General features: G+C 45.5%; 1 protein-coding gene across 6 annotated transcripts; it reads left to right on the forward strand.

Annotated features, from left to right (window-relative positions):
• Window positions 1-1,199: 1,199 nt before the first annotated feature.
• Window positions 1,200-17,136, forward strand: SF1 (splicing factor 1). 6 transcript variants are annotated; one of them, XM_082203565.1, is made up of 13 exons: window positions 1,200-1,742; window positions 3,909-4,055; window positions 8,748-8,823; window positions 11,362-11,514; window positions 12,147-12,236; window positions 12,768-12,951; window positions 13,118-13,233; window positions 13,320-13,427; window positions 13,835-14,015; window positions 14,469-14,751; window positions 14,988-15,044; window positions 15,153-15,315; window positions 15,825-17,136. In XM_082203565.1, exons 1-13 carry the CDS (start codon window positions 1,265-1,267, stop codon window positions 16,075-16,077), a joined length of 2,289 nt encoding a protein of 762 aa, XP_082059691.1. In that variant the 5' UTR covers window positions 1,200-1,264; the 3' UTR covers window positions 16,078-17,136. The 6 variants fall into 6 exon arrangements, with proteins under 6 accessions (XP_082059691.1, XP_082059689.1, XP_082059692.1 ...); XM_082203563.1 differs by having other exon boundaries at window positions 15,153-15,311; XM_082203566.1 differs by having other exon boundaries at window positions 14,993-15,044; window positions 15,153-15,311.
• The last annotated feature ends 3,681 nt before the right edge of the window (window positions 17,137-20,817 follow it).

Below are 20,817 nucleotides of genomic sequence, written 5' to 3' on the forward strand. Positions count from 1 at the left end.
GCGCCTGCCAACCTAGCAGTTCGAAAGCACGTCAAAGTGCAAGTAGATAAATAGGTACCACTCTGGCGGGAAGGTAAACAGCACCGCAATCCCAGAGTCAGCTACGACTGGACCTAATGGTCAGGGGTCCCTTTGCCTTTACTTTCCGCAACCAACCAGCCCCATCCTTTGCAAACTTGCCCATGTGAACAGTACTGGGAGGAAAAAACCGTTCCCATCAAATGGGAACCAGTTTCCCCTCCTGGAGCCAGATGCGCTCCCTTCTTGCAAGCGCTGGAAGCAACTGGGAACACAGTTTAAAGCTCCCAATTCTTCCTTTGAAGCACTGTCCTTTCCCACATGGGCATGTATGACATCATGGAAGGCATGAATGACGTGAGGTGCAGGGCAGTTGGGTGTCCCTACTGGGCCCTGTGGGGCTCTTGGACTGGAAGTTCCCCACTCCTGCAATAAGTACAAAGACAGACATATCATAGGCCACTGAATAAAGGTGGGTTTTTAAAATCAAGCCACGCCCATACTTTCCCCTCTAGCCCTGCCCACTACTCGAATGTGGCCCCGAGAGCTTTCCCATGAGATAACGGGTGGCCCTTGAACTGAAACGAGTTGCTCCATCTTGGGCCTTGACTTAAAAGGCGAGCCTCCCAGAATCCTTTAAGGACCCCGCAGGCTCAAACTCCTGCTTTCCCATAAGCCTCTGCGCTGGGCAAGTTAGTCGCTTCAGCTCCTTGCTAATAAACTCTCTGAACCAAAGGTTCACTCCACCCCGGCCACCTTAAACTGTTATCCAATGACAGATAACGAGCTCCTTGACGTCACCCCTTCTTAACGTCCTTCCTGCAAACGCAGAAAGCGTAGTAACCCGAGAGGCGGGGGGAGGGGGGGCTCAAGTACAACCAATCAGAGTTCCTCGCAGTTTCGAGTCTCCCACTTTTCAGCTACGTTTCCCGCCCACCGTGCTTCACAGCCAATCCATGACCAAGGCGGCGCGGTTGATAGCTGAGCGACAACCGACACACCCAATCCACTTCAGTCCTGCCTTTCCGTTGCCTTCCTGCCAATCCCTTTCCCGCGAATACGCCCTTCTTCCAATCGCCTCACGGCGCGGGCTGAGCGACACGAACCTTGCCCAACGGGATGGTGCGCGGGAGCTCGAAGGACGGGTCCTGCGTCCAATCGCCGCCTCCCGCCTTTGTGAGGGAAGACTTTGGCGTGGAAGGTTCGCGAAATCGCGGCAGGCGCCATTGCGTGTGTCTCTCCGTCTATGGCGACTGGAGCGAACGCGACGCCGCTGGGGAAGCTCCACCCGCCCCCGCCGCCGGGCAAGGCCGGCTACCCGCTGCCTCCGCCGGGCCTGGTCATGCAAGGGCCCCCGCCTCCACCGCCGCCGCCGGGCCCCGCGCAGGCCCAGCCTCAGCCCGCCATCCCCAGCCTCATGGCGGCCGCCGCCTTCCCCTTCGCCGCCCTCCCGCCGCCACCGCCGCCGCCTCCTCCGCCGCCGCCGCCGCCACCGCAGCAGCCCCAGCCGCCTCCCCAGCAGCAGCAGCCCCCGCCGCCGCCCCCGCCGGCCCAGCAGCAGCAGCAGGCTCAACAGGCCCAGTATAACCAGTACCGCTTCCCCTCGCCCCCGCCGCAGCCCCCGCTGGGCCTGGAGCAGCAGCAGCCCCCGCCGCAAGGCCCGCAGCACCTCCACCACCTCCAGCAGCAGGACGAGGGCGGACAGGCCGGGGCCGGGAACCAAGGCAAGTCGGAGGGAGGAATGGCACGCGGCCGCCAGCGCCGCCTAACGTTTTATTACTATTATTTGATCGCTGTTGGCATGAATGCCTCGCTGTACAAGAGGCCCTCTTTCTCTTTTAGGTAGGCTAGGTAGAGAATGGAGAGGAGGATACTTCCTCCCCCGTCTCCATGCTATAGCCCCGCGAAGCAGGTCAAACGCACAGGGGGAGAGACTGGCTCGAGAGGCATCCTTTGCCATCACAGCAACCCTGCTAGGTTGGGCTAGAGGGGTGTGAGAAAGTGACTGTCCCGAGATCGCTTCGGAGGAGGAGCGGGGCCCAGAGGTTGATCGCCGGTCTCTCAAAAAAGACAGTCTCCTGAGCCGCCACACCAGGCTGTGTGTAAAATAGGCGACGTGGCCCTTCGGGGTAGGATTGCCACGTGGTTCCCCTGCAGCTTCTAATGGTAGTTTCAGTGCTCCTTATTTTAGGGATTTTCATGTTCCTGTTACAGGCATAGGTTAGGGTTTCTGGTCAAATGTAATAACTCAATTTAAAAGAAAAAGAAACCAAGTTTAACTCCTAAAGAGCTAGCTGCACATCAGAGAACTTAACCAAATCTCACCGATGAAGCCAGATAGAGGGATTTTGAACTCCCTTTCATCTCATTTCCTTCGTGTTATGTTTACAAACATGATTCTAGTAAGCGTGACATTAAACACAGGGAGCTAGAGAAGGATTGTTGGAGTGGATTGAATGAAAGAGGAACGAATAATAAAATGCTGGTGTGGGTTTATTACTGTTAATAATAATAGGACTGGGAACACCCAAGTTTCGAATTTCCAAGCTCACTGGGTGGCCTTGGATTCATCAACCTACCTCTCAGGATTGTTTTGAGGTTAAAATGGGGGCTGGAGAAGAATCAATGTGTTATAAAAACAAATATAATTGTGCTTATTATGGTTTGAGAGAGGTTTCTAGTTAAACAGTGGACAGGGTTTAAGGGAGGTGTAATCTGGTGTGTTGGTGCCTTTGAAAAAGCTGACTTTCCCTGTGGATAAGGATGGACAAAATGCAGCCTAGTTGTAGGACTGTTAAAGAATTGCGTAATAAAGCTTCTGTTTTTCTAACGCATATCATTTTTAAGGGCAGTTAATTTTACCCTGATTTTAATGTTCTCCAGGAAAAATCATTTTCAAAATCTTGGAATAAGACAAAAAGTCTTGTAAGTAGATTGTAATTCTGTGGAAAATGTTACACATCTGAAGGAACTGTCATTCATGTAATTTTGCAGTGCTTCATTTGGTGCAAATACTGTTTAATAATTAAGCAAATTACTTGAGATATGTACCAGGGTATGTGGAGAAATAAGTAGTAGGCTCTCATGTTCCAAATGTTTGCTGATCTAGAACTAAGTAGTACTGTAGTAGCTTTGTGTCCATAATATGGGGGCAAGGCTACTTTGTGTGCTGTTTCTGTATCCCTTTTTGAACTGTCTTACCTTCGCAACAGTTTCATCTCTGAGAATATATTACCGTACTTCGCAGTTTGACTTTGGATTGTTTATTAATGTTGAAAGGGCATGTAATTCTTGCTTTCTTTTTGGAGTCTTTAGTAAGATTAATTAACTGCATGCTCACCTAAAAGCCACAGGCATTAGCCAAGTTATAAAAAGAAGAAAAGGCTTGTTCAAGAGACACAGCATGCCTAAACTGAAATGACTTTGAAATCCAAAGGAACTAAAGAGTTGGTTCCCAGATTGCAAGAGACCCCATTGTCCATTTTATCTGTGTGGGAGCTTGATCATTGAAAGAATAGAGATGGTTTTGGTACGCAGTGGGCGCTTGTGATATGCTTTCAGGACCTTGTCACTCTTCCCCCGACTACTACTACTACTTATAATAATAATAATAAAATATTATAATAATACTACTTATAAAAATAATAATAAAATATAATAATAATAATAATAAAATTTGTATATCGCCCAATACTCACAGGACTAATTTGTTCTGTTAAAATTGTTTTTAATATTGAATTTTATATTGCTGTAACCCACCCTGGGACCTGATAGTAAAGGGTGGGGTAATAATAATAATAATATGCCATGGTGGGGAACTTGAACAATGCTAACTAAGGCTATCTTAAAGCCAAATTGAACTTTGACACATATTAACTGTTCCTTTAAAGAAACCTATCTGTCTGCAGATTTTCCCAATAAAAAGAGGAAGAGGAGCAGATGGAACCAAGATACCATGGACCAGAAGACTGTCATCCCTGGAATGCCCACAGTTATCCCTCCTGGGCTTACCCGTGAACAAGAGAGAGCTTATATAGGTAAATACTTGTTCTTTTCCTGTTTTCATTTGTTCATGTCAGTACTGATCCAGACACTATTTTTGGTTGTGTGCGTCTGAGGCATTAAAAATTGTGCTTTTAAGGGCTCAAGTTATTCCAGCCTTGTTTTCATTTCTTAAAATAGATGAATATTCATGTCTCTGCTCAGAGTGAATTGTGCGCCATCCTAGCTCCTTGTACTGTTTGGGTGAAAGAGTGTCCTCCACAGGCACAGTAGAAAAGCTAAAGTCCTTTGAGGTGCTGGGGAATGAAACTTGCTGACATTTACTTAATTGGCCATTAAAATCTAATCAGGAGGGTCTCTTATTAGCTTCACAGACTCCCTGCTAACAGAGAACACCAAGAGTCCCTTTTCAAGCTGTATTGTTGGAAGCAAGTACCTCTTTTGCAGTGGAATATTGTAAACTAACCTAACCATGGTTCCCTTCTGACTTTCTCTTATGTTGCTATGCTAATTCTTTAAAGCTAAAATTGATACTCCAAGGTGGTGAAGATTGTTGATGCCACTCAATAGCAGGGAGAGCCCCCTAACTTCTGATTTTTGATGGGTGGGCTTCGCTAGGTTAGTTTGTGGATCTGTACACAATTGCTGGGAAAGAGACACTGTTCGGTTCTGTGGGAATCATGATGTTGGAACTGTTAACTGTGAAAACTGGGGAGTGACAAATGATACTGTATTGTATTTGGAACAGAGAACGTTATTTGCATTATTTGTATTGAGAAATGTGGTGTGACTGTTTATTTGTGACTGTTGATCACTACTCCGACTGAAATCATTCTAGTGTGCTCTGGTGTTACATTACATGGTACAGTCCTTGCCTTCTCAATAAACCAAGGTTTTCCCCTGAACATAAGGCCATTTAATTACTGTTCATCTCATTAGGATTGCACAATAAGCTTTTAACTCCTTTCTTATGCATAAATCACTGAGAATTTTGATATATAATGTATAGCTATCCATAATACTGCTGAGAGCTGCTTTACTGCTCTAAAGGCTTGCACAATTTTCAAGGTTAAGTCAATGTTTATACAGTGCAGAATATTCTCTCTTGAGTCGGTCAAAGTTTCTGTATTGAAAAGGTGTGCCACTTAATGCAAGTTGGAAAAGCTGGTTGTTACCTTGTGCTCTGCACTGCATTCCTGAAGAGTCAGTTTTCTTAACATTTCTGAAGTTGTTGTTTTTTATTATTTTTTTACCTCTACTTAGGCTTTGCTTAACCAAGCTACACTACCTGATCCTTACCTTATATTCTTATTAACAGTAACTTGGTACTAATTTAATAGTTTTTACAGATCTGGTAGAGAATCGATGTGGGCGAAAGAACGGTTGGCTTGAAATGAGCAAAGAGAGCAGCCCTGCTGTTGAACCATTTGGTTTAGAAATGCATTAAAAATAAATTCTGATACGTAATTGAGCAGCTCTGTCAGACTCTGCTAACAAACAGCTCTGTCTGTAAATGGATAGAATTGGGTCAGAATTCTCAGTCTATGCGAAGATACGAGTGCTCCATTTGCTTAACTAACTGGTATGGTGAAGATGGGCCTTGTAGTCCACAACAGAACTAGGTAAAGATGCAGAGGAACGTGTGACCTTTATTGAGCCTAAATACTATCACAAAGGTACATGCACATCTGTAATAAGGGAGTGAGGAAGGCTCCTTCTATGTGAAAGAGAATATACCATTAATATACCATTAATGTGAGAGATGAAATACCAGTGTCAAAAAAACATAGTATTACAGCATTTCAGTAAAGGAAAAACAATTTTTAAAAAACAAAGCTTTGCTTGTGAGCAAGCTCTGGAAATAAGTTCCATCGTTTTCTGAACTTCGCCATGGTCAACTCTATTGATTTCAACAGGTGATTGATTTGCTTGAACCTTTTCAAATTATGTTTACTTCAAGGAGATCAAACACGAAGAAGTAACTGGAGATTAGAGCTTGTTGAAGGTTTTTCATGTCTCTTACTTAAGATGAATAAGTGGGAACAAAGTTTGAGAGAGATTCTACAGTAGAGCTAGACACTGCCTGGCCTGGAGGAGAAAAATTGGCTGATGAACTTTAGGCTGTTTTCTGCATTCTTGGAAATGTATTTGCTAAGGACAGCAGGCTTTCTCAGTTATAATCCACATTGAGAAGCCTTGGTGACACACAAATGATGTTCATAATATGTCTTGTGTGATAACCAGTAAATAACATATTTGTTCCTTAAGTTCTCTCATGTCTCCATAACATAATATTTAATGTCCAATGGTGTTTCAGCCCCACATTTGTTTTCACGTTTAACATCAACTGAAGAATCTAGATGTTTTCAATTATTGATTAGATAAGGTTTGCCAATGCCTAAAATAATGAAGGAAATCTTTTAGTACCAATTTTTCTGTTGGTTTTGGCTCACACATGGAATGCATTATATTTTGATGTATGTACAAAGCTCAGCCACTTAATATCTCATTTGTAAGATTGTGGCTGGAGAAACTGACAGCTAGTTCCTTTTTCTGGCATTGTTGGATTTCATTTTAAGGGATGTCACAATAATATAAAAATACAATATTAAAATCAGTTAAGATAGTTTACAATTAAATGTATTTAGGGCTCATTCTATTATTTTATCTTGGGCGTCAAAGGCCATGGTAAAGAGGTGCATCTTCAGGGGACGACAAAAGATATACAGTGAAGGTGCCAGACACATCTCTGAGAAGGAAATTCTACAACTTAGGGGCTGCTGCAGAGAACGACCTCATCAGGGCCATCATGTCTGAACTTCAGAGGGTGGTGGAACTACCAAGAGGGCCTCCGTTTGCTGAACACAACACTTGAGAGCATCTTTAGGGAAAGAGATGGTCTTGCAGAATTTGGGGGCCTAAACTCTTTAAGGCTTTAAAATGCTAATGTGAGCACCTTGAATTGGGCAACCAATGCATCTCTTTAAAGGCAGGGATTATGTGCATTCTAAATGGAACTCTAGTCAGCAATATGGTCACTGCATTTTGGACCACTTGAAGTTTCTTAGTCATCTTTAAGGGGGCAGACACAGTAGAGTGCATTGCAATAATTCAGTCTGGAAGTTATTAGAGCATGGAGTGCAGTGGTTAATTCATCTCGGCCTAAAAGGGGTCATAACTGGTGCAGCAGCCAAAGCTGGAAATAGGCATTCCTAGCCACCAAGGCCACCTGAACCTCCAGTGACAATCCAGCAGTTTACCTGACCCCAAAGTATGGGTCTGCTGCTTCTTGAGGATTCACCTTCAGCTTACTGACTCAAATCCAGCTTCAATTCATTGGCTTGTATTTTGGCTCTTTATAACATCTTCCAAAGTTACTCTCAGTTATTTCAGGGGAATCTCCCAATTTGACATGGCTCCATAGCCAGCATTATTTGTGCTTGCCCCTCCTTTGTGTGCCAGAGGCCTATGGAAAGAGGAATTGGTGGTGTCTCGTCATATTAGGCTTTGGAGCAAGCAAAAGTGGCTGCTTTTGTTTTTCCCAAAGCTCAGTGCAACATGGAGAACAGCCCTCCCTCTCCTGTATACAGAAACCCTTTTCCACCTCCAAAGCTCAGCATGAAATAGAGGCCTCCTCTAAGATCTCGGCAATTCATGAGAAGCTGGGTTGTGTGGTGTTGAGTGGCCTTCTCTCACCAAGCCTGCTGTGCCCTGGAGATAGGTTTTGTCAAGCCTGGATTATCTGCGTCTTCTATGTTCTGTTACATGTATAAGGAGTCTCTTATTAATATGGGTGTGGGTGTACCTTTGCTTAGTAGTGATTTGGCTCGCAGTCTACAAACCATTTCCTCCATTGTAGCCTGACTGATGTCTGGGAGGCTTGAACAAAGCTGCTTCAACAAGGGGCTTCGGTTCTGAATCCCAAACCAGTTGCTGCTCTGCCTTTGATACTCTTCACTAGTTGAGCAAATACTAATCCTTGCGCTATGTTGGATGAACCAGAGTAAATAATTTTTTTATTCTGGGTGTAAAAATTGACTGGTACATGTTTGACATCTGTTAGTACTGGGTGTTCGGTTGTCTTTGTGCAGTATTGGATAACCAGAAAATTAAAGCATGCTTTCCTTTAATTATGCAGTTCAATGTTTAGTGTTTGCTAGTTAGCAAAGGGTTACATAATACATGCAGAAGCATGGCCAATATGACAGAATCTCAAGAAAGAGACACCTTCTGCTAATCGGGTATGATCTGTGCAGTTTCAAAGTTCCATCTTAGATTGACCAATGCATTCATAACAAAGCAAGATGGTTCTGATGTTTTTAAAGAAGTAAGCATTGGTGATGCCCATGCTTCCTACTAGAAGTCTTTGTCCAATGCCAATTATAGAAAGTTGGGATGATTATCTTTCAGTAGGCTGGAAATAAGATTCACAAAGATCAGATATTTTATTTTATTTTTTGCTAACTCTCAGATGAATGCTTTGCTTCCTGATGTGTAATGTTTTTTGAATACTTGCTAGAAATAATGAGGGACTGTTCTGGAATCCTGATGAACATATTTGACTGAAATAACATTGTAGGGTCTCCTGATCTTTATATTGATGAAGTATCAGTCATCCCTTGCAAATTCTCCAGTTCTTCATGCTTTGATGTTGAGATTTGAGATGTTTTTTGGTAACATTGTCTTTTTTTCCATCCTTTTTTCTTTCCTAACCTGGTTTCTTCCAGTGCAACTGCAGATAGAAGACCTGACTCGTAAACTGCGCACAGGAGACCTGGGCATCCCCCCTAACCCTGAGGACAGGTTGGGAAACAGTTTTAACCAGCTGACAGTAACATTTTTTACCTTTTTCAATAATTTTTTGGTGGCATCATAATGTCAGTTCAATGCAATTTCTTCCTAATGAAATGTCTTCAGTGGTCTAATTTGTCAGAGATGGTAGCTGAGATCTTACTTGCTAGGGAAGGTAAAACCAGAAAGGGATAAAGGTTCCATCCTTGCTTGAGGATTTCTAAGTCTGTAGTTTGCAATTATTTAACCCGACCTAAGAAAAAGATACATACATGGTGGCCAACTAATTTTAACCTGTTCAGTGCTGGTCTTGGGCAAGTGTCCAGAGGTTTTTCTCGCAGGTTCACACTGAGGAATCCTCAGCACAGTCACTGAGTCTGAGCAGCCTGGAAACTTTTTCTGACAGCTGATTTTACAGTACTTTTCAAGTGGTGGCTGAGCATGGTTTTTAAACCAGATGGGTACTAACCAATTTCTTTGGTAGCAGCTACTACACAGCATTGGCCAATATCTTGGGATTTGGGGCCCAAGCAGTACTGCACCTGCAGTATGCCGAATTGGACACCTGTGGTTTTGTTGGGCTTTCAGTGTCATCCAACAAAATAACTTCTGTGTTTGATTCGTTTTTAAATTGGCTTGTAAACATTAATTTCTTTATCAGAAGGTATAATCAGGAAATTGTTGTGTTATAGCATGTTGCACAACTTGTAAACTAATTCTTGTTCTTGAAGTGGAATACACTTTCCCCTTAAATTTAGCCCAACTGAAACAGTTATTTGGGACCATAAATAAACATGGTGAGGCTGCTAGTAGTTTTGGATGCCTTGCAAAAGAAAAGAGCTTTCAGCTCTAGTTCTTGGGGCCTGATATTGCCTATTTTAGTTTTAAAAGTACAGTTGAGGAATACCTTTTGGACTCCCATAATGGGCTTTGGGTTAAACTTGACAGGTGAACTCATTCTTGGTGGGAGCAGATTTATATGCCTTATTTTTGTGCTTTAGAAGAGTAACATGAGGTGTTGGGTCTTAATGTAACAGAAGGTTAATACAGAATGTGGGGTGGGAGTGGGGGCTGCAGTTACTGTCATGTATACATAAGATGTTCTTGAACTGAGACCATACTGGCTAAAATACATGATGCCATTAACATATAGAAAAAGTGAATTTGCTCACTTGCTTGCAGAAAGACAGCTCTTACTAAAGGCATGAAGCTATTAGATACATTCAGCATTAAACTTTTCCTGAAGGTTTAATCTTGGAACCATCAATTTATTAATTACCCATGTCTTTGTGTTTAAAAGGATCTACTCAGCTAGTGAATGGGTTTATTTTAAACTTATTAGTGAATGCTGACTGGGGGAGATAAAATTGTTCACATTGCTTTGGGACTGTTAAACCTTCTCAGGTCCTAGAAACGGAGGTGTAATATAGATGTGATCACTCCTTACAAAATCTGACCTTTTTATTTCATATTCTTGTGTTGATGATTCACTTCAGGCTGAGAAGACATTGGGATCAACTGGCTCTAATCAATCCTTTAACCAACTAGAAAGAAAGATTGTCTAACTAAAATCCCAAGGTTTAGGTTTCTGATTACTTCAAGGATGTATTTTTTTGATAACATGACCAATATCTCTTCCCTTCTTGCAGCTAACTCTAAATTTTTATTTCAATATGTTTGGAAAAAGATCCATAAACTTAAGCAGAATTCTAAGTGTGGCTTTTTTACCGCAAGTGCAGCTGTGATAAATCAAACTGACTCTTTTTAATTTTAGTTATAACATTTTTATTTGTTAGAACCTCTGGGCATCTAAACTACATGGAGAAAGCAGGTCTGTCTCTAGCGGTTTACAGGCCCAGACTGTGGCATGAGAAGGGTGGGCTTGTTGAACTTGTACCCACCCCAGTTCTCTAACTCTTAAACACAGTAAACAGGTTCAGTCGGCCTTGATGCAGCCAGCAAAATGGAGGTAAAGCCAGGACAGAAGCCTTGACCCGTCCACGTGGTGCCAGTGAAATAGACATAATTTGTATTGCCAGAAAGGGTTTGATAGAAGCTTAACCTGTCTTGTTACTTTTCTGATGTTAAAAAGTCCAGGGTTAACATGAATAATTCTTTATTGATTTACCTCCTGCACCAGGGTTCTTTCTAATTCTTTGCCTCCATGGAATAATGAAGTTGGAAAGTTTGTTCTTTGTGTGAATCAACTTTCTCCATCTTCCCTGCCCCCCTCCCCTTTTTTAACAACAGGCACACTCATGGCAGAGCTGTTGTCATGGCTGTGTGTGACCCCACTCCCTTTTCTGCACCCCTCCTTACCCAATAAAATACCCCAGTTTTTTTCTTCCTGGTAGCAGGCAGTGGTTTGCTACAACCGCCTTGTCCATGAGGCATTAATGGGCATGAGTGAGTTTACACCTTCCTTTCCTGTGGTCTCTTATTTCATTTTATTTTTCTAAATTGTGCTAGAGTTGAGGGGAAGCCTGTACTTAATAAATAGCCTCAAGGGTTCAGTTGCATGAGAAATAACTGGAGATTGTTCCTCTGCAGGTCTCCTTCCCCTGAACCGATTTACAATAGCGAGGGGAAGCGTTTGAACACCCGTGAATTCCGTACACGCAAGAAACTGGAAGAGGAGAGGCACAACCTGATAACAGAGATGGTGGCGCTCAACCCAGACTTCAAGCCACCAGCTGATTACAAGTAAACTGGGGGAGAAAGACAAGTTTGGGGTTGGGGGTAGCTTCTTTCTTGCCCAGCCTATTACTTGAAATGGATCTAGCTTGCTTCACAGTCACTTTGAGCTTGCTTAGCAGCATTTCACATAAATCAAAACTGAGTAAAAGACATTTCTTAAGAAGACTCAGCAAATGACATTATAGTCAGTCAAATACCGTCAAAATAAAGAATTGAAAGGTCTTTGGCAGTCACCTAGACACATCTGGATATCTGACAAGTTAACAAAGAGGAGAGCCCAGAAGGTGAGGCAGTGCAGCTGAGGAGACCCTGCTCTGCATTCTCACTCACCAGATCCCGAAAGCTGGGGGCACTCTCAACAGGGTGTCTGAAAATCTTAGGTGGTCTGGTTTGTATTTTATCAAAATTAGCAGCCATTGTAGAATCATTTGCTCAATAACCACTTTGAGGGTTTTTTTAAAAAAACAAGTAGTAATAGCATTTTTAATAAAATAAATGAACTGATTATGGCCTCTCAACTGGTGCTATCCCAGGGCCTCTTTGTTTTGAATTGTTTTCAAGGGTTGTCAGTTTGAGCTTGGCAGGGGTTTGTTGTTGGGGACAACCATGCATGACACTTGCTGTCTAATCCTTCGCAGACCTCCAGCAACTCGAGTGAGTGATAAGGTGATGATCCCACAGGATGAATATCCTGAGATTAACTTCGTTGGGCTTCTGATTGGACCCAGGTAAGAGCATGTGTTTCTTCCATGGAGGGTGGATAATTAAGAGTTGAGAAGTGGCAAGTCCAGAATCATGGGAAGGTTTTGGGAAATGGTCTTGATGTCAAGGGGTGGTGGTGTAGAATGTTGGATATGTGAGAATTGCTTTAGCTCGTGAAGTTTTTCCTCTGATCAGATAAAATGTCTAGTTTAATGTGTCACTATTGATCCTTAGTAAATTCAGCAGGCATACTGTAAATTTTCTGTTTCTCCCCACAATATTTCCTGAATGATTAAGACTTTAATTATGAGGCAAGGCTGATCCTTGGAACCTGTTTTGTAAACCTTGTACAGTAGCAATAGGATTAGGTTCCTTTAGCTATGTTGTTTCCTTATCACTGAAATTTATTCCCCCTGACTTCAAGATTGCAAGATAGCCTCCTAGTTGTTTGTTTCTTTCTGAAGCTGTTAGTGGTGGGAGTGCCTTTTCTCTTTTGAAGACACTCAGAGTGTTGGCTGTTGATTTCAACTCTTGGATTTGGGTTCTCCCCATTCTAGAGGGAACACATTGAAGAACATTGAGAAGGAGTGCAATGCTAAGATTATGATCAGAGGCAAAGGGTCTGTGAAAGAAGGGAAGGTGGGCCGGAAAGATGGCCAGATGTTGCCTGGTGAGGATGAGCCACTTCATGCTTTGGTCACAGCTAACACCATGGAGAATGTGAAGAAGGCAGTGGAACAGGTAAAGGACACAGAGGGCCAAGCAACAAAACACTGTGTGATCCTCCCTATCTCATGCATTGGTGGGTGTTTTGGAAGTTTCCTGCATGCCCCTTGGAAGGACCATGGTAAGCGGCCAGTGATCCAGTCTTAATGATAGAGCAACATACACTCCTCTCCTCTTCTAGATCCGTAACATTCTGAAGCAAGGCATTGAAACTCCAGAGGACCAGAATGATCTGCGCAAGATGCAGCTGCGGGAACTGGCCCGCCTCAACGGGACACTGCGTGAAGATGACAACAGGTGCATATTGGTCAGTGCCCAATTTCGCCCACTGGAAAGGAGCTCGGGTCAGTTACCAATCTTTTCTTATTACTGTCTCACTTCAGAATTCTGCGTCCATGGCAAAACACTGAGACTCGCAGCATCACCAACACCACTGTGTGTACCAAGTGTGGAGGAGCTGGCCACATTGCATCAGATTGCAAATTTGCCCGGTAAGCCTCACCTGGGAAGGCCTGAAAATTGCACTGCTTGTGCTCCAGAGCGAGGAGCAGGGCATCATGCCTGTGACAAGGTGTGAGCATCTGTGAAGATTTAATGTAGGTCTTTTATCCCTGGAATAGCTCACTCGGTAGAGCATGAGACGCTTAATCTCAGGGCCGTGGGTTCAATCCCCACGTTGAGCAAAAAGATTACTGCAGTAGATGACCCTTGTGGTCTCTTCCAACTCTAGAATTCTATGGGTGCCTTAAATAGCTTCTGGTAGAAGTGAAGATACCCATAATAGGCCAGGAGGGGAGGATTACTGTCCAACTCAGGACTTGGGTGTTTTCAATATTGAAGTTGGGATCTTTGCCTCTGTCTGGCACAGAGCCTCCAGTAACTGGCTTTCTCCTTCCAGGCCTGGAGACCCTCAGTCAGCCCAGGATAAAGCACGCATGGACAAGGAATACCTGTCTTTGATGGCTGAGTTGGGAGAAGCTCCTGTCCCAGCATCGGTGGGATCATCTTCTGGACCTTCCAATCCACCGCTGCCAAGTGGTCCAAGACCTTCGGGGCCAGGAAACAACCAGCCACCTCCTGTGAGTAGTCATGGGCTTCTCTAGGTGGAAGGTCTTGGTGAGGGCAGATTGGAAGTCATGGGAGTAGATTCTTCAAGTCTTTCAAAAAGGAATAATAGGATTGAATTGAGCCAGTGTGCCTGGCAGGACATCAGAAGAGTTTGTTGTGGTCTAGGAAGACTGTTTGTGTTATGTGGAAGTAAAAAGTGTAACATCCTTGGACGGGTGAGGGTGTCGTTAATTTTGGCATGGCTGCAAAGGTAAGTTTTAAAGCACTTGAGCACTGCTTGCTGAAATTTCATAATCCTGTGGTGAGGGGTGAGCAGATATTCCCCTTGGACAGGGGTTAGGATTTTGATACTTTGCACTGACCAATGAGGAATTCACTTCTAGTGCAGAGTGTACATGGCCTATGGCCTTCCTTGTTTGTTCTTACCTCCTTGGAATAACTGCTCGTTTCCATCTCTCTCCTAGAACCGCCCGCCATGGATGAACTCTGGCCCCTCTGAAAACAGGCCCTTCCATGGCATGCATGGTGGTGGCGGAGGTGGAGGCGGTGGTGGAGGAGGAGGAGGAGGGGGACCAGGAGGGCCTGGTGGCCCTCACAATTTCCCCCACCACATGTCAAATATGGGAGGACATGGGGGTCACCCAATGCAGCACAACCCCAACGGCCCTCCACCTTGGATGCAGCCTCACAACCCACCAATGAACCAGGGACCACATCCTCACGGCCCCCCCGGGCCCCATCACATGGGTGAGTACAATCCAGAACACCACGGGGAGCCTACTGAAGGGGGGGGGTGAGCCTTGGCGATCTTGGGAAAAGGGTAGGGTCAACCTCAGTACAGCCGCATGGGCTGATGAGCCTTGCCCTTCCATAGCCCAGTCTCGTTTATTTTTGCTGGTGGCTGACTTTGTCATGAGGACCTGGGCTGGTGGAGCTCATCAATTCCAACTGTTGCTAAAGCTATGGTCTCTCATTCCCTTAAGATCAGTACCTGGGCAATGCGCCAGTGGGCTCTGGGGTCTATCGCCTCCAAGGAAAAGGTGAGCAACCTGTTTGTTTCTTTTTCCAATTGAGGTGGGGGCACACAAAGCATGTGTGTGGGTGTTACCCGGTTCTACTTAACTGTCTTTCTGGCTCTGACCTTGCAGGTATGATGCCGCCTCCGATGGGTATGATGCCCCCTCCGCCCCCTCCACCCAGTGGTCAGCCTCCCCCGCCTCCCTCTGGTCCTCTTCCCCCATGGCAGCAGCAGCAGCAGCCTCCACCCCCGCCTCCCAGCAGCAGTACTCCCTTGCCATGGCAGCAAAGTGAGTAAGAGCACTTCTTTTAATTTTGCACCTCTGTGACCTGCCTCTGGGCAAGCTAAACGTGGGTTGGTGGCCACCGGCCAGTTCTTCCCTCTCTCTTCCTGTGCCTTGCTTGCACTTGGGGGAAGTTGTTGACCTCTAGCCTGGTCTTCAGCACCTGCAAGAAGCCTCTTTCCCCCTTGATTTGCAGCTGCATGTTTATCTGAGCTTGGCTCCTCAGGACGTTCCTCAATTGGCCACCCCTCTGCCTCCAGGGCCTGACTTCTCCTTGCCTTGGCCAAATTTTTTGGGGAAAGTTGGCAGAAAAGCTGGCATATCTTAAATCAGGAGGGAATCACCTTGGTCAGTGGGGATTGGAGCAGTATCCTAGCTATGGGTTGATTATTGATGGGCTGGGTCTTTTTCCTCTTTGGAGAAGGTCGGACCGGCCATTTCCCTGCTTAATGCGGGGCGGGGGGGGGAGCAGCTTGGCTCTGAGCTCTTGGGGTGACCACTTGGTGTTTTAAATCCTAGATACGACGACCACCACCACCACGAGCGCTGGCACCGGGGCCATCCCTCCATGGCAGCAGCAGGGAGCGGCGGCGGTGGCAACTTCTACGGGGGCCCCACAGATGCAAGGCAGCCCCTCCATGGTGCCTTTGCCTCCAGGGGTCCAGCCTCCTCTGCCGCCCGGGGCCCCGCCTCCTCCCCCGCCCCCGCCGCCTGGCTCCGCGGGCATGATGTACGCCCCTCCCCCTCCTCCGCCTCCCATGGACCCTACTAATTTTGTCACCATGATGGGGGTTGGAGTGCCAGCCTTGCCACCGTTTGGCATGCCCCCTGCTCCCCCACCACCCCCACCACAGAACTGAAGAATGGTTTTTCTATACAGTTTTTTCTTGCCAATCTGGAGCCAGGAGCTGGAGGGGAGACTTCTGAAACCCAGCCAGGAGCACATGAGGAGTGTGTGTTCCTCTTCCCCCTCCTTACTCTGTACTTAGAGAGGTGTGTGACTCTTGTCAGAATCCTTTTTTGATGACTGACTGGTGTACTTCAGTAGCAGAACTTGCCCATCAGGACACTAGTGCTGAGTCTCTTCCCCCCAATCCCACGAAGTGAGGTCTGCACCACCATCCTAAAGTTTGGGAAAGTCCATGTGAAACTGCCAGGTCTAGCCATGGTGGTAGCAACGGTGGCAAGGCCCCTTCTGTGTTTAGATGCAGCTCTACCTGCCTTGCCCTCTGGGGTGGGACAGTGGTTTTTGTTCATTTTAAGTTCTTCTTACAGAATTAGATTTTTAACCTCATCTAAGAGACACAAGTTTTCCATGGCCACATGTATCTCCCATCACGGAAAAGTCTTGTCAGTAGAGTTAAAGAAGCAAATGGATTATTTCCGTAGATTTCTTTCTCTGAAGCTGGACGTCGCATGCACTGCAGTTGATATGGGGAGTGCCAGTTTTCTCCCCTTTTCTCCATAGCAAAGGAGAGGCAGACTTCACAGGGTGGGCCTTCCTTTGAAACTGGGAGTGGGGGCTTTAAGGCCCTCTCCCCTACTGTTGAGTAGTTAAGATGAAGTCACTATTGAGAGGACATCTTCATCTCTTTTGAAGTCCATTTTGATATTGTCCATCTGCCTAGAAACTCCTTTCTTTTCTTTTTACATGCCTTGAGTGTTTTGTGGTTTGGGGTGGACCCGCCCCTAGATTGAATGATTTTTGTTGACAATGATGTGTGTACAAATGCTTCATTCGATCTCCTGTAACCATTTTCTTAATTGCTTTTTGTGTAAGAATAAAAGAGCAGTGAAAGGGAGGTTCCAATTAAATGCAGCTTTTAAAATAGTTCTTGTTGTGCATCCCTTTCCTTTAAAGGGTGGGGGGAGCAGAGGATTCTGTTTCGGGTGTTTGCTGCTGCCAGTAGGTGGGGGCCAAGTTCTACAACATCAGCTAGATGTGTCCTGAGAATACTCTACTGAGCCAGAGGGCTCTTCCCTCGTATGCTACTGGGAGTTATCAGTGAGTCATTTCTGCTTGGAAAAGTTCTACCAAATGGCCCTCATCCACTGTCAACTCCCACTCTTGCCAGTTGCTGTTCTTGTCCACTAGTAGAAGCATGTGGACGGTCCAGTCAATTTCATCTTTGAAATTACAAATCTCCTTGATCTGCCTGAATGTGTTGGCGTGGTTTCCCTCTCCTTTTACAGATTTCACTTCCTCTAAAACAGAGTTACAACTCTGGACAGGTTTGAGGCCTTCTGGCTAGCTCATTAATGCCTGCCAGTGGCTGGTGTGTGTGTGTAGCATCTGAGGCAGTGGGGTCCTTTTGAGCAGTCCCCTCTGCTACTGCTGCTTTGGTGGCTCCAGCGAGTGTGAAGTCTGTCCTCTCCACAACAGATTCCTGCAGCGTTTCCACCCATTCAATTTGCTGTTGGTGTCTTTGTGCGTCACCTGAATACAAAAGTGCTCCAAGCAAGAACATTCTGTTCTGAGGCTTAAGGAGTATGCTGGTGTCCCCGTATTAATCAGCCGTTTTAACAGCATTTACACTGCACAGAGACGGCAGTTAAAGCCAGTTGCGAGGGATGCTAAAAATGGTGATGCATGCCCACCATTTTTGTTCACTGTTGGGATGCTGTGTTCCTCCTTTCTCTCCCACTGCCCCCCACCCCCAGACTTTACTTGGAAAGAGACATCTTGGTTAAGAACTGGCAAAGCTGTTTGGCTGTACACTTGCCGCTACTGTTCCCCCATGAATATAAAGGTCTCCCCACCCTGTTTCCAGTCTGCATATGAGGGTCAGAATATCAATTAGGAGAAAAGCACTGGCATATTTAACATTTATTTAGGTGGCTTAAGGTGGTATTAAGGCAACTGCAAGACACTCCTATTTCATAACTAGATGGCTGCTCTCTTGTCAATTCTGAGTTGCAAATGGGAGTATTGTAAACCACTTCCTCTTCCCATTGTGTGCTTTAATATAATCCTGGAAAGAAACTTTGTTGGGATATGGGGAAGAAACAAACCCAGGGAGCTGAGCTGGGGAGCCGTTGCTGTCGTATTGGTGGGGGGTGTCTTCCACCCCAAGCACAGGAGTTGAGAGGTAGCTTACCTCCCAAGCAGGTTAAAAATGCACAGGAGATAAAACACCCATAAGTGTCCTGGAATCCACACTTTGCTCTTAAGTGGGAATCTGCACAGGTGTGGCCAGACTTTCCTATGGAGACAGTTTGCTCCAAGCTACCCAGTTTGTCTAGTGTTCTGCCAAATCCTGGCTGCAGCAGCCATGTGGTTACATCATTGTGTGAGATCAACCCCTTTGTAAGGGAGGCCTTGAATGCAGTTTCGATTTGCTCCTAGAAGACAAAAAATCAAATTCCAGGATCAAACCATAGAGAGAATTGTAAAAAATTGTGATGCAGATTTTGTGGCCCATTTGCTATTTTGATGGGGACCTACCTTAAAGCTGACACTAGGGTTACAGAAAATGGGCTTAAGTGTGATTCTGCACACCTGTGCAGAAGAATCTGCCCTCCAAGTCAGATGGGTCGGGCAGGCATGGCTTGTGAGGGTCTGCAATCCTTAAGGGCTTGTGTAGGCTTCTAAACCGATCAGGTTTCATCTCCAGCCAAGTCACCCAATGCTCTCTGTTTAGCTTTATGCCTGACCTTTGGGCGAAGCCTCATGGCATGCAGCTCACTCCTTGCTTTGCTCTTTAACTGCTTCATGCATCTGATATAAGATTCAAGTTCCCATCTGAAAGCTCCTAGAGCTTGAAAGAAGCAGTTCACCTAATGGCCTGCCATCTTTTGAGGTGGGTGGTTGTGAGATTCACACCGCAGAGTCAACATTATCTACTGGGGACTGAAACTGGACTCTGAATGTGCAGAGAAATACTGAACTCTCGGACCAAGTAATGCTTAACCAGCAGAAGTTTGAAAACCAGTTGCTTTTCAGTACACCCCCCCCCCCATTCGTGTCCATTAACTTTTCAGGCCATCTCGGTGTAGTACTGTCAGTGTAATAGGTTTTGCTGTGTCAGCAAATTTTGCATAACTTACTCTGACAGTATGGGGGTAACAAGGTTGCTGAGTGCTTGAGTCCTATTTTTCTTTACTTCTCCTGCTCCCCCTGCCACTCCTTATTTCTGGTCCTCCTCAGACTTTCTAAGATACTGCCATGTTTATTTATGTAAGCATAAAGAATACTGCTCCCAGAGAAGAAGCTACACTAGTCTGTAGCATCAAAAAGAGGCAGGTGCTGCTGTAATGACTGATAATGGCACAATTTTCATGCCCACTTTACCAGGTGCTCATCAAAGTTTTCCTCAGTTGGCAAATCTACATGTGCACAGTTCCCAGAGGTATTGAAATCTTCATTTTAAACAACATGCCGGTCAGAGGCAAACGATTCATCTTGCCAACTATTGTAAAGCTTAAGGTAACACACATTATTTAAGGCTGAGATTCTTGGTAGCCAGAGCTGCTCTCTTTCTCCCCATCTTCCAAGTGGTTGAAGTGGGGGCTAGGTGTTGTCTGCTTTTAGAGCAACTGTCCCAAAATGCTGAGTTTTGTATAAATTATGCAGATTTGCAGCATAATACTTGTTTTGCATAATCTGGGAGGGAGGGAGGACTTGAGACACTGGGCTTCCTGCCCACTGGAATTTTTCCCTAGCTAGCTCTGGCAGTGAAGGCTCAGTGGGTTGGATCTAGACTTAAGTTAGTTGTGCTTAAAGGTAAAGGGACCCCTGACCATTAGGTCCAGTCGTGACTGACGCTGGGGTTGCGGCGCTCATCTTGCTTTACTGGCCGAGGGAGCCGGCATACAGCTTCTGGGTCATGTGGCCAGCATGACTAAGCCGCTTCTGGCGAACCAGAGCAGCGCACGGAAACGCCGTTTACCTTCCCACCGGAGCGGTACCTATTTATCTACTTGCACTTTGACATGCTTTCGAACGGCTAGGTTGGCAGGAGCAGGGACCGAGCAACGGGAGCTCACCCCGTCGGAGGGATTCAAACCGCCGACTTGATCGGCAAGCCCTAGGCTCTGTGGTTTAACCCACAGCACCACCCGCGTCCCTATCATAGTTCTCGTTTAAATGAACGGGACAACTTAGGGAAGGCCAACCTTTCAATACTTCATTTCAGTGGGACCCAAACTACTAGGGCGCAAGGCTCACCAATCTTTTCGATGCAGACCTTAGTCATGACTACTGCTGTGATCTTAGGCACAGTTTGATGGGACTGAAACATTCAACAAGCAGAGAGAGCACCCTGAATAAGGAGCTGAAGTTTTATTTGCAAAAAATAGGTCTGGACACCTCACTGGGGGATGCTTCAAAATTCAACCACACAAACACACACTGCCTTCCTGATCTAAAGTATTACTTGGGGCAATGTGCTTTTGACATTATTAGAAATGAGCAATGGGGGAATTTTATATTGGCACCATGGATAACATGGGCAAAAATCTGAGCTTTGCGGTTGATCCAGACAGTGGTCTTGATGTGCTCTTGTGTCTTTGG

The sequence above is a fragment of the Podarcis vaucheri genome, assembly GCF_965113315.1.
Source record: "Podarcis vaucheri genome assembly, chromosome: 16".
In the NCBI taxonomy this organism is placed as follows: Eukaryota; Metazoa; Chordata; class Lepidosauria; order Squamata; family Lacertidae; genus Podarcis; species Podarcis vaucheri.

Coding starts and splice junctions, on each gene's coding strand:
- SF1 (XM_082203563.1), top strand. CDS start 1,265: ATGGCGACTGGAGCGAACGCGACGCCGCTGGGGAAGCTCCACCCGCCC. Junction 11,515..12,146: donor AAGCCACCAGCTGATTACAA/GTAAACTGGGGG, acceptor AATCCTTCGCAG/ACCTCCAGCAACTCGAGTGA. Junction 15,312..15,824: donor TCCCTTGCCATGGCAGCAAA/GTGAGTAAGAGC, acceptor TTTAAATCCTAG/ATACGACGACCACCACCACC.